The sequence below is a fragment of the Schistocerca americana genome, chromosome 1 (genome assembly GCF_021461395.2).
Source record: "Schistocerca americana isolate TAMUIC-IGC-003095 chromosome 1, iqSchAmer2.1, whole genome shotgun sequence".
NCBI lineage: Eukaryota > Metazoa > Arthropoda > Insecta > Orthoptera > Acrididae > Schistocerca > Schistocerca americana.
In genome coordinates this window covers 1,229,159,950-1,229,174,238 of record NC_060119.1, presented here as the reverse complement: position 1 = coordinate 1,229,174,238, position 14,289 = coordinate 1,229,159,950, and the positions used below count along the sequence as shown (strand labels likewise).

The 14,289-nt window shown below is 36.2% G+C and overlaps 1 protein-coding gene across 2 annotated transcripts in view; it reads left to right on the top strand.

Annotated features, from left to right (window-relative positions):
- LOC124610640 (rh5-interacting protein-like) overlaps window positions 1–14,289 on the top strand; it is a 159,381-nt gene that overhangs the window by 80,545 nt on the left and 64,547 nt on the right. For both annotated transcript variants that reach the window (XM_047140307.1, XM_047140219.1), the window contains exon 3: window positions 8,955–9,080. In XM_047140307.1, coding sequence (XP_046996263.1) covers window positions 8,955–9,080 — 126 coding nt within the window. The remainder of the gene's footprint in view (window positions 1–8,954; window positions 9,081–14,289) is intronic.

Genomic DNA, 14,289 nt, shown 5'->3' with positions numbered 1-14,289 from the left:
CACAGATATTAAAAAATAAAATAAAATAATAGCTTAGCTATTCCTATAATTTCCCAGAATATTTGAAATCAAGGATGTAAATTTCTCCAATGTTTGTTTCAGACAAATTTTAACTTTGCTACTGTACAGACAGCTGATAGGCCTAGTGTTCTTTGTAAATGACGTAAGAGATACATTCTTCCCACTTTTTGCTGCAGCTGACACTTTATTAACTCATTATATTAAAACATCATGACGAGCTCATTTCAGCAGCTTTTACCATTTTCAAGCAATCCTGCAATGATGGTACAGCGTTATGTGATATTTCATGATAACAGTATATTCCTTACACCTGCATTAGCAGTTGTTTGTTCTACAATGTATCATCATTATCAGGATTTCCTTCCAGTGAACTGGGTAGGAACTTGGTGAACGATGTGTCTTCTTGGTTTCTGTCCTAGTATAGCTTTTCCCTCTCCACTACATCCCATGTTACTACTCTCCTCTTGAGATCTTCCTTAACCTGGTCTGTCCATCTCTTTCTAGCCTGCCCAGTTGGTCTTCTTCCTGATACCTCCATCTCCAAATACTGGTGTGGAGTTGGAGTCTGGTACATTCGCTTCACATGACCGAACCACGTCAATCTCAAAGCACTCATCCTCGACTCTGTAGTCAATGTCACGTGCAGGTCTCTCCTTGCATAATTATTCCTGACTCTGTCTCTCCTAGTTTTTTATAGAGCTAACCTAAGGAACTTCATTTCACAGGCTTGTATTTGACTCTCTTCTCTCTTATTTATGACACAGGCCTTGAGACTATACATCATGATTGGCAGGGGGATAAGTTTTATACATGGTCTGTTTGGCTCTCAGAGGGACTTCTTTGTCCCAGATTAGATTTCATACTTGGTGGAAGAAGCTACATCCTATTGTTATTCTGTTTAAGACTTCTAGTTTGGAACTTCCATTGTGTGATATGATGCTACCCATACAATTGAAGCTTTTCACACATTCAACCTTCTCACCCTCCAGTATGATCCTACAAGGTGTGGATGTCCTGCTCATTTTCATTGGCACTGCCTTGTTCCTACTCACAGTTAACTTGAATCTTTTAAGTTTTGCGTTCCAGTAATCTAGTCTCCTCTGAACCTCCATATCCGTCTCTCCCCAGATGGTGATGTCATCAGCAAAAACAAAAGCATTGAGTTCTTCATTTTCTTCTTCCTCGATTTCTTTCAGTATTATGTCCATAAGCGTAATAAAGACTAAAGGGGAGATTGAACTACCTTGCTAAACACCTCTCTTTGTCTTAAACCATTTTGATCTTCCACCTCCTACTTGTACACTGCTCTCACAACCATCGTACAGCATCTGGACTTTTTTAATTAATGAATCAGGAACATTATGTTTTCTCAAGCATTTCCGTATTTTATCCCTTGGTACACTGTCATATGCTTTTTCCAAATCCACAAATACTACTATCAGGTCCTTTCCTTTTTCCCAATACTTCTACATTAACTGATGGAGGGAGAAAATGAGATCTATTTTTCCCTATTACATCTGAACCCATGCCGTTGTTACTCTAATTGGTGTTCTAGAATTTTCAACAATCTTTTTCTATGACCTTTTCCATTATCTTAAGGCAGTGTGGTAACAGTGTGATTCCTTGGTAGTTGTTGCATTTCTTTCTACTACCTTTCTCGAACAATGGTATTATAATTCCTTTTTTCCATTCATCCAGCACTTTGTTTTCTTTCCATATCACCCCCAGCACCTGGTGTAACCATTGTATTCCATGGATTCCTGTGGCTTTAATCATATCCACAGTCAGCTCATCTAGTCCGGCTGCCTTCCCACTTTTCATCTGTTTCAGGGAATTCTCAGTTTCTAACCAAGAGACTGGATCCTGCTCCTCCTCTAATTCGATGACTTCAATGTCACTTTCTTGTGCACCTTCCCCATTCAGTAAGATTTCAAAATAATTCTTCATCTCTTCTCTGATACCTTCTATGTCTTTTATAATATCCCATTCCTCTGTTTCAATCGCTTTTACCTCTTCTCTATCAGTTCTTTTACTTTTCAATAACCCATACAGCAGTTTTTGGTTCTCTTTGCTATCCTGTTCTAGTTTCTGGATGAATATTTCCCAACTCTTCTCCTTTTCTTCTTTCACAGTTCTCTTTGCTTGGAGTTTCTTTTGTTGGTATTTCTTCTCCAGTGTTGTCACCTTGTGTTCATCTTTTGGCACCAGCCCTTGGTTCCGATTTCTTTTTTCAAACTCCATGTTTTTCTTTGCCATATTATGTTTTTTAATTGTATCTTTTACTCTATCATTTCACCAATTGGTTTCTTTGTCTTTCACTTTACCCTTTGTTTTGCAGCGTATCTGCACAGCACTGTTAACGATTGATGTTTTAAATAGGTTCCACTCTTCCTCTACACTACTCCTTTCAGTTTTTGGCAATTTTTGTGCTACTAGATTTTGGAAACTTTTCTTATTTTCTTCTTCTTTTGACTTCTACTCCTTAATTTTTGGCATTCTTTGTACAGCATTCAAACTTTTCATCTTATAATTTAGATCAGTCACTATCCAAGTGCTCACATGGTACGACTTTAGTGTCCCTTACTTTTCCTCCAATTAATTTGTCTGTTAATATATTGTCTATAACTGTCTACAATGTATGCCATATTGTTATTAAAACATTTTTTGGCAGAATAATGTTCATGTTCATTCAACAAATTTTAATGCACTGATTGCAACATGAGCCAGTAGCATATGAATTGTAGCGTAATAAATGTATAAAATAGATATAAGATGCAACAGTTGCAGTATATAACATATTTTATAAATGTAATTATAGCTCCACACAAACAAAATTTAAATAAATATATGTAATGCTACAAGAGTATATGGCTTGTGTGTATGTTAACGGGTGTTTAATTTATGTTTCAATATAATATAATATATAGATGCACACATAAATATAACGAGTTAACAAAGTGTCAGTTGGAGCAAAAACTTGGAAAAAGATTTGTGGTATGTCACTAGTTGATCTAATATACATTGTGGTCCCATCAGAAAGAAAACTTGTGTAAAGTTAAATAAATGCTTTGTTTGAAGTGTTAGATAAAATGTGAGAAGAATGAGAAGAGTTGGCTTACTTCAAAGCAGCTGTTTTTTCCCTTAATTTCTAATAAGTAGTGAGGGTAGATTAGCAAGAGTCATAATATTATGCTAGAATACCATACTACAGAAGTAGTCTACAGTGAGTGTGTCTCCTTGTTAATGTGTTAACTTACTTCGTTCTTAAAAGATTGCCATCAGTGTGAGTTTTATGAAACACAACCAGTAATGGGTGAATCTTGTGATACAAATGAGAATTATGAAATAACTGTCCAAATCATTATAGAATCTCCAATTTGCTACACATTGGAAGAGGATGGTCCAGATTGTAACTTTCCTTTGTTGTTCAGAAATATAATATAAATGTCTCCTATGGTAATTATAGCAAAAGAGAAACAAAAGACAATATCATTGCATTACAGATAAGTCAGAAATGTGAAGGAAGATAAATTTTTGGTGAGGCCAATAATTACATATTTTTATGATTCTTAATATCAAAAAACATATCATTCATTAACGGAATAACATGAAGTATTAAAACTTGGAAAATCTACTGCAACTAAATTAAGCAAACTATAACAGGAAAAAAACTTTCACTAAGAACCAAAATAAAAACAGCTAATATTTTAATATTTCCAATTGTCTTGTGTAGATGTGAATGATGGACACTGAAGAAAGTGGATCATACCAAAATAGGCCTATAGTCTTTTGAAATTACGAGTTTGGAGAATGATCATAATGGTTTCATGAATTAAAAAAATAAAACATAAAACTGTCTTGGAGAAAGTGAAACGAAAATTCGGTTGAGTTAAATTCTGTAAAATCACAGTTGTACAGGGTGATTCAAAAAGAATACCACAACTTTAGGAATTTAAAACTCTGCAACGACAAAAGGCAGAGCTAAGCACTATCTGTCGGTGAATTTAGGGAGCTATAAAGTTTCATTTAGTTGTACATTTGTTCGCTTGAGGCGCTGTTGACTAGGCATCAGCGTCAGTTGATGCTAAGATGGCGACCGCTCAACAGAAAGCTTTTTGTGTTATTGAGTACAGCAGAAGTGAATCGACGACAGTTGTTCAGCGTGCATTTCGAACGAAGTATGGTGTTAAACCTCCTGATAGGTGGTGTATTAAATGTTGGTATAAACAGTTTACAGAGAATGGGTGTTTGTGCAAAGGGAAAAGTTCTGGACGGCCAAGAACGAGTGATGAAAATGTAGCACACATCCAGCAAGCATTTGTTCGCAGCCCAGGAAAATCGACTCGCAGAGCTATTCAATTACAATTACAATTCATATTTCAGCAGGATGGAGCACCACCACATTGGCACTTATCTGTCCGTAACTACCTGAACGTCAACTACCCGAGGCGATGGATCGGCCGCCAGGCAGCCCGTGACAGAGCACTTCATCACTGGCCTCCAAGAAGCCCTGATCTTACCCCCTGAGATTTTTTCTTATGGGGGTATGTTAAGGATATGGTGTTTCGGCCACCTCTCCCAGCCACCATTGATAATTTGAAACGAGAAATAACAGCAGCTATCCAAACTGTTACGCCTGATATGCTACAGAGAGTGTGGAACGAGTTGGAGTATCTGGTTGATATTGCTCGAGTGTCTGGAGGGGGCCATATTGAACATCTCTGAACTTGTTTTTGAGTGAAAAAAAACCTTTTTAAATGCTCTTTGTAATGATGTATAACAGAAGGTTATATTATGTTTCTTTCATTAAATACACATTTTTAAAATTGTGGTATTCTTTTTGAATCACCCTGTATATTGCAGTATGGTACCATTGCAGACAAAATATTCTCATGGATCTATTTACAATAATCAGTTTGAGAGTAAAATGCTGTATAGATAAATATGAATAAATTAGTTATGTTCTCTGTGTGTAGTTTTGATATTACAGCTATCGCACTGCTTGCCAAATAATGATAATAATAATAATAATAATAATAATAAACCCCGTGGAGGCCCGGGAAAAGAATCGGCCTCCGGTATGTTCTGCCAGTCGTAAAAGGCGACGAAAAGAACAAACCACTAATAGGGCTAACCCCCCTTTTAGTGTGATTAGTTGGTTCAGGATAGAACTAAAGAAGCCTCGGACAAGCGCCGTCATGGTCGGGGACGACGCTTGAACCCTATGCCCGCCCACAATGGTAACGACACTGCTAGCCAACTGGAAAATGATTTAAATCCAAATAGAGGTGTTTTGCAGGATATGCTTCCTGCAACCACCCTAGAAGGAAAACAAAGACAGAGGATGAGATGGTCAGATGAAGTTAATCGACACCTCATGTTCTGTTATTACCAAGCAACAAACCTAGGAACCAACACAACTGGATACAGATCACAAGTATACACAACATTTATTACCAGATACCCAGAATTAAAATTTTTAACAGAACAACGATTAGCTGATCAGATCCGTGTAATAATAAAAAATAACAGGATACCCCAGTCAGAATTAGAAAACATCAAACATCAAGTACAACAAATACTGGAACAAAATAATGTGCAATCAGAAGAAGAAGAAAATACAGTAATGGACTCAAACATCCCAGAGCAAACCAACAAAGAACAACATGCACCAATTAAACAATCAGAGGAAAACGAAATCTTAAGACAGCCACCAGAACAAGCACAAATAGAACACGAAGTGACACAGATGTTAGATATAGAAGAAAAATTTCAGCTAACATATATAGAATACAAAGACACAAATACAGACATTAGACCATTCTTGCGTAGACCACCAAATAACCCACAAGTCGAAACAACAATAAAAACTATCAACACAGTCATACACAACAAAATAAATGAAAATACAACTATGGAAGAGTTACAACTACTGGTTTATATAGGAGGACTCACTACACTAAATATACACACTAGGCAGAGATCAGAACCAACCAACACACAGAAGAAACCCACAAAACCAGCATGGCAACACAGGCTACAGATCAAAATAGAAAAACTGAGAAAAGACATCGGACAGCTAACACAATTTATAAGAAATGAAATCTCGGAAAAAAACCGAAAAAGGTTAGGTAAAATCTCACAACAAGAAGCGACAGAGCAATTAGACGAAAAGAAGCAGAAATTACAAGCATTAGCCAAACGACTCAGAAGATACAAAAAAAGTGAAAATAGAAGGAAACAAAACCAAACATTCAACACAAACCAAAAGAAATTTTACCAGACAATAGATAACACACACATTAAAATAAACAATCCACCAAACATAACAGACATGGAACACTTCTGGAGCAACATATGGTCAAACCCGGTACAACATAACAGGCATGCACGGTGGATACAAGCAGAAACAGACACATACAAGATGATACCACAAATGCCTGAAGTGATAATTTTGCAACATGAAGTCACCCAAGCAATTAATTCTACTCACAATTGGAAAGCCCCTGGAAATGACAAAATAGCAAATTTCTGGTTAAAGAAGTTCACCTCAACACATTCACATCTAACTAAATTATTTAACAGTTACATTGCAGACCCATACACATTCCCTGATACACTTACACACGGAATAACATATCTGAAACCTAAAGATCAAGCAGACACAGCGAACCCAGCTAAATATCGCCCCATAACATGCCTACCAACAATATACAAAATATTAACTTCAGTCATTAAACAGAAATTAATGACACATACAACACAGAACAAAATTATAAATGAAGAACAAAAAGGCTGTTGCAAAGGAGCACGAGGATGTAAAGAGCAACTGATAATAGATGCAGAGGTGACATATCAAGCTAAAACTAAACAAAGGTCGCTACACTACGCATACATTGATTACCAAAAAGCTTTTGATAGTGTACCCCACTCATGGTTACTACAAATATTGGAAATATACGAAGTAGATCCTAAATTGATACAGTTCCTAAACATAGTAATGAAAAATTGGAAAACCACACTTAATATCCAAACAAATTCAAATAATATCACATCACAGCCAATACAGATTAAGCGTGGAATATACCAAGGAGACTCATTAAGTCCTTTCTGGTTCTGCCTTGCTCTGAACCCACTATCCAACATGCTAAATAATACAAATTATGGATACAATATTACTGGAACATACCCACACAAAATCACACATTTGCTATACATGGATGATCTAAAACTACTGGCAGCAACAAATCAACAACTCAACCAATTACTAAAGATAACAGAAGGATTCAGCAATGATATAAGTATGGCTTTTGGAACAGACAAATGTAAGAAAAATAGCATAGTCAAGGGAAAACATACTAAACAAGAAGATTACATATTGGATAACCACAGCGACTGCATAGAAGCGATGGAAAAAACGGATGCCTATAAATATCTAGGATACAGACAAAAAATAGGAATAGATAATACAAATATCAAAGAAGAACTAAAAGAAAAATATAGACAAAGACTAACAAAAATACTGAAAACAGAATTGACAGCAAGAAACAAGACAAAAGCTATAAACACCTATGCCATACCAATATTGACCTACTCATTTGGAGTAGTGAAATGGAGTAACACAGACCTAGAAGCACTCAATACACTAACACGATCACAATGCCACAAATATAGAATACATCACATACATTCAGCAACAGAAAGATTCACATTAAGCAGAAAGGAAGGAGGAAGGGGATTTATCGACATAAAAAACCTACATTATGGACAGGTAGACAATTTAAGAAAATTCTTTCTAGAACGAGCAGAAACTAGCAAAATACATAAGGCAATCACTCATATAAATACATGGGCTACACCACTGCAATTTCATAACCACTTCTACAACCCTTTAGATCACATAACATCAACAGACATGAAGAAAGTAAATTGGAAAATGAAAACACTACATGGCAAGCACCCGTATCATCTAACACAGCGACACATCGATCAAGACGCATCCAACACATGGCTAAGAAAAGGCAATATATACAGTGAGACAGAAGGATTCATGATTGCAATACAGGATCAAACAATAAACACCAGGTATTACAGCAAGCATATTATTAAAGATCCCAATACCACAACGGATAAATGCAGACTTTGTAAACAACAAATAGAAACAGTAGATCACATCACAAGCGGATGTACAATACTAGCAAATACAGAATACCCCAGAAGACATGACAATGTCGCAAAAATAATACATCAACAGCTTGCCTTACAACATAAACTTTTAAAACAACACATTCCTACATACAAGTATACACCACAAAATGTACTGGAGAATGATGAATACAAATTATACTGGAACAGAACCATTATAACAGATAAAACAACGCCACATAACAAACCTGACATCATACTCACCAATAAAAAGAAGAAATTAACACAACTAATCGAAATATCCATACCCAATACAACAAATATACAAAAGAAAACAGGAGAAAAAATTGAAAAATACATCCAACTGGCTGAGGAAGTCAAAGACATGTGGCATCAGGATAAAGTTGACATCATACCAATTATACTATCAACTACAGGAGTCATACCACACAATATCCACCAGTACATCAATGCAATACAGCTACATCCAAACATATATATACAGCTACAGAAATCCGTAATTATTGATACATGTTCAATTACCCGAAAGTTCCTAAATGCAATATAACACATACCGTACAGTTAAAAGTAAGTGACGCTTGATCAAGGTCCGCGTCACTCCATTTTTAACCGGACTTAACGTCTGAGAAAGTGAAGATAATAATAATAATCAAAGCAATAATAACGTTCTAGATTAAGAGTCTTAGCTATCATAAGGAATTAATTTTTTATATAGTGTATGCTACTAGGTTGTCTGGTATTGTCATTATGTGTATTGTAATTTTCAGCTATCGACTCTGTGTGCTTAACAGACAGTGACTGCAATACACTGTCATTTTCATCTTGCCAGGATAATTTCTGCATGTGTAGGCAAGATTATGTGCCTAGTTCTTCAAGACAGGCGTGTCTACCAGGTACTACAATTTTTAATTTTAAAATAATTGTGTTGTTTCATCCTCTGCTCACAAAATATCAGAAACAGAAGCTACTTCTTTGAAAAATAGCAATACAATCAAACTATGCTAAAATGTTACTAGAAAATGAAAAACAGATATTTAATAAAAATGAAGAAGCAGCAGCTTTCCTTCTAATTTCCTGCACTGTTAGTTTACAGTTAATACAGTGTGGGCCCTACTGAATAAGTTTCTGAGGAAATGGCGTCCCTCTGTTAATGTATTACCTTGACTTATTGGTGTGTTCCTGGGTGTTCTGCCAAGTTGTTGTTTCCATTTTATGTATAATATATTGATGACTGATCTAGTCATCTTCTCCAATTGTTGTGAGTTTTGCTTTTATGTGTAATCGCTACATGGATTCCAACCAGATACCATGATTGAATCATATTTTTTAAAGGGGCTTAAGTCGACCAACACATATTGGTGAGAAATTGAGAAAACTGTTTAATTTGTATGATAACTTTATATTGGCATCTTTATTGGCATTTTTATGTTATGTGATTGTCAAACAAGAGAACTGAAATTGCACATTCCTTTTTATTCGCATTAACATTACGTTGATTGCATATAATGTAACATGTATGGTTCTACATTTCACTATATTAATGCATCATTCTACAACAATTATAAGTGTTTGACAATCCATTCACTTGTCATCTTGGTTACTGTTCTGTGCAGGCAACTTCAAAATTTCTTCATAGAAAGGTATGTATTCATCAAGAAGGTAAACACTGGAGTTTTCCCAAGTCTTTGAGGGTATTAGACTTAACAAGACTCTTTTCTGATGCATAATCTAGTTTTTCTGGTGCAGTCAAGGTCCAGAGAAAAATTTTACTAATTAGTTCACTGATCATATGGAAGTTGTAATAAAACCTTTCTTGTGTTACCACAAGTAGAATGTAAAATATTACTGATAGGGAATGTCACCTTCCTATGCCTCCCAATACTTTGAGTTCAGAAATTCTTGTCTTCTTGTTGAAATGGGGCCACACCATGATTTGAAGTCTAGTATTTCATTAGCAGCATCCTTCCTAATGAGAAATGTACGTTTTGAAACTGTATGAGTCATCTGTCAGATGTTGTGCACTGTAAACAATCTGTCTGGCCTCTTAGTTTCCTTTTCATACTGCCAAAATCCTATCACAGGGTAAAAAACGACAGAAGTCTACTGAGCGTATCATTGTCCTTTTGAAGTATGCTGTTATTTGAGAATGGATTAACTCTGGTCTATTCCTGTGGTATACTCTTTTTAGCACTCATTATTACAAGTTACGTATGATAGCTTGTGAGGGATGTGATGGGTGGGGGAGGGGGGGCAAACCTACCTGGGAGTATGGAGCATTTTTAACATTTTGGGGATGAATGGCGACTTCTAAGCACTCATAAAAAAGTTCCAGTTAAAAATCTGTGTAACGCTGAGTTTTAAAGTCAGTTTCTTGAAAGAAAAACACCTGACTACTCTATAGTTTTCCTGCATGTTTGACTGTGTGAATAATTGAAACAACAATGTGCAACAATCAAAAGAAAAAAAAAATTGCACCGAGCGAGGTGGCACAGTGGTTAGCACACTGGACTTGCATTCGGGAGGACGACTGTTGAATCCCGCGTCTGGCCACCCTGATTTAGGTTTTTCGTGATTTCCCTACATCTCTCCAGGCAAATGCCAGGATGGTTCCTTTGAAAGGGCACGACCGACTTCCTTCCCCGTCCTTCCCTTATCCGACGAGACCGATGACCTCGCAGTTTGGTCTCTTCCCACAAAAACAACAACAACAACAACAAAATTGCAGTATATTTTTTTCTTGTAAACCCTACTGATAATGACATCTTGAGGTGTCAGGTATTCTGCTGGATATCAGCATCATGCAAGAATGATGCTGATATCTGGCAGAATATCCAACACTTGAACATGTCAACTAATCAGGAAAGTCTGAAGAAATACACTACTGGTAGTGCTATCTAGTGAAGTGAGTAGAAAGTGTTATATGATATTCAGCATCATTAATGCTACTATCTAAGCTTTATTTTCAAAGGGGCATGAACCACTTTACCTTTGAAGGAGCATGATTCATTGACATGCCCCTATACAAATAACATTGTTTTTCAGAATCCTATAGAACATACACTAACTGAAGGACTGACATCTCATTAATGTCACTTTGTGCAGTTAGAAACGTAGTATCTTAGGTAATAACAAACTAAAAATCACCAAATTATGGACTAGTTTTCTTTAAAAATATGTGATTCAATTAAGAAATCTACCAAAATAAAGATGTCAGAAAACTTAATAAACAGGGATAGGGGTTCCAACTAAACAAGGATTGGGATCTGCCACTCAACTTACTAAGTTCTTGCCAGCTATCACATCCACCAGAGCTGTAAAGTGTTGAGAGAATGTGTGTTATATGGAATATCAGTGTTAGTCTGAAAAACAAAAGAGCATCAAAGGGTGCAGTGGACATCATGCATCAAACTTGGCTATAAATAGCATCTTGAGACTAACAATTATGAAATGTAAAAATAGAACTGAACACTGTAAACCACTTTTTCAACAGCTAAAAATCCTGCCACTGCCATGCCTCTATATATTGGAACTAGCTTGTTTTACAGTACAGCACTTGGACGCCCTCGACAAAAATGCAGACCGCGACACACTTGACACCAGAAACAAAACACAGTTACAAATTGTAGCCCACAACACAAGATTATATGCGAATGGGGTTAAATGTATGGCCATTAAAATATACAACCACCTCCCAACAGACATAAAAACAAGCAAAAACCCAAAAATAATGAGAATTAAATTAAAGGAATTGCTACTAAATCACTATTTCCATTCCATACATGAATTTCTTGAAACAAAATTTTAATTACTTGCAATAAGCTGTTCATTCAGTTGTAGATGTCTCTACTTAGTAAGATAATTTAATTATTGTACCTTATCTATATTCTGTCTGTATCTCTTATATGTATTCTGCTATGTGCAGTATGCACTACCGTCATCTCTCATCACACACCACCTTTTTTTATATTTTGTCTATATATCCTATATGTATTCTGCCATGTCAGTTATGTGCCACTACTGTCATCTCTCGTCATATACCATCTTAACATACTTTTTCAAATTGACTTGCCCTATATCATGATGTGCTTTGCTGTACAAATTGTATGATCTACAGGACCAATAATAAATCAAATCAAATCAAACAGTACTTCACAGTCTGGTTGGAGTCCAGACAGCAAGTACACATAAAAGCCAAACCTGCAGCATCTGAAGAAGACAGCTGGGTCAGTCATCAAAATATTGTGATACAACAACTTGGCAGAACACCTGAAAGCACACCATTAAGTATTCATGATGAGGAAACCTGTGATCATATACCTTAATTTGCCTTATGTCTGTAAAGTTTCTCCTTACTGATGGGATCTAAAGAACATGACTCAATGAATAAAATGAAGAGGCACACACTGGATGAAACTCCATATATCAAATTTGTATTCATTCAAATAGATAACAAAATGAGGTGATACAAGTGCCTAGATAAGTTAAACAAAAATCTCAGTTTTGCCAGCTCTGCACTTCAAAATCTGTCTTACATCACTAACCTGAGGTTGAACTGCTAGCTAACTTCATATATTTTCACTCAGTACTGTATCCTTTGGCATAATTTTCTGGGGAAATGCAGCTAACATGTAAGTACTATTCTACAGAAGCGTATAGTGAGAATATTATGTACTGTTGATAACCAAACATCTTCCAGTAGATTCGGGTTCTTGGAACTATTAGATGCAAGCACCAATACATTTAAGTCCTAATGTTATCAGTATTTAATAAATACAATGAATTTAGGATGAACAGTGAAATCCACAACTAAAATTTGGCCTACATTGTTTTGTCATCCCTGCTGGAGTTACTGCAACAGGAAACCCAACAGATGCATTTGCTTCAGGAAAGATGTGGTGCACAAATTTATTTCCATCAGTGTCCATTTTGCAATGTACACTATCTTTATAACTAATGATGAAATCAAGGTGTATGTATTTAGATATCTGAGGTACTTTGTTAACATTAGTAATGAGCAATGGAAGCAAGTAGAAGTGCAACTTTTCTCAGTCCACGTAATAACCCTAATTTAGATGATGAAAAATGTAGAAAATGCAAAAATGTGTTGAAAACGGGCATCAGGTGTATGGAATGTAAACAATTGTTCCATTTTTGATGTGCTAAAATTGATCCATCAGTGAAAGAAAGCAATGAATTCATGACAAGCTGGAACTGTTTTCAATGCTGCCTCAAAAACACAGGTAAAATAAAAAACGTGAAAAATTGTGACTGTAATTGTGAATTTTCAGCATTAGTTGAATACTTAATAAGTGAAATTCATTGTCTAAAGGCTGAGGTTTCTCTACTAATTAAAAAGGTGAGCTAAATTGTTCAGCAGTTCCTGCTGAACAACTGTAGGTATAAATCAGAAACTAAATGAAGCTCTCCGGCCCTTATTATTAAAAACAGGTATCAGATTCTTGATGAAATAGTGGAAGATTTAGCATTTAAATCTCTGCAAACAATGGGCAACATTCCAAACTGCAAAAAAACTGCCAATAATAAGTTCAAAAAAGAAACCCTAACCTCGTGTGCTAACCTAAGTGCATACAAACAAACTGTCCAAGATAACAACAGTGAAATCTGTGAAAATGTATGAAAGAAACTGGCCCAAGAGAACAATAGCAGAAGCAATGTGAATCAGAAACACAAGAAGGGATGGATTCTAATATATGGAGACAGTCACAGTCATGGAATAGCGCAAAACATCACAAGTATCCAGGACAACTTTACAGCTGTGGCTCACATTCAACCTGGAGCACTTCTTCCTGCTGTGGTGAAGCCTTGTGTCCAAAATAGTGAGTCTTTTTCATCAAATGATAGTGTAGTAATCATGGGAGATACAAATGAAGTAGCACCAGCCACTGTGGCCGAGTGGTTCTAGGCTCTTCAGTCCGGAACCGCGCTGCTGCTACGGTCGCAGGTTCAAATCCTGCCTCAGGCATGGATGTGTGTGATGTCATTAGGTTAAAGTAGTTCTAAGTCTAGGGGACTGATGACCTCAGATGTTAAGTCCCATAGTGCTTAGAGCCATTTGAACCATTTTTGAACAGATCTGTAGCA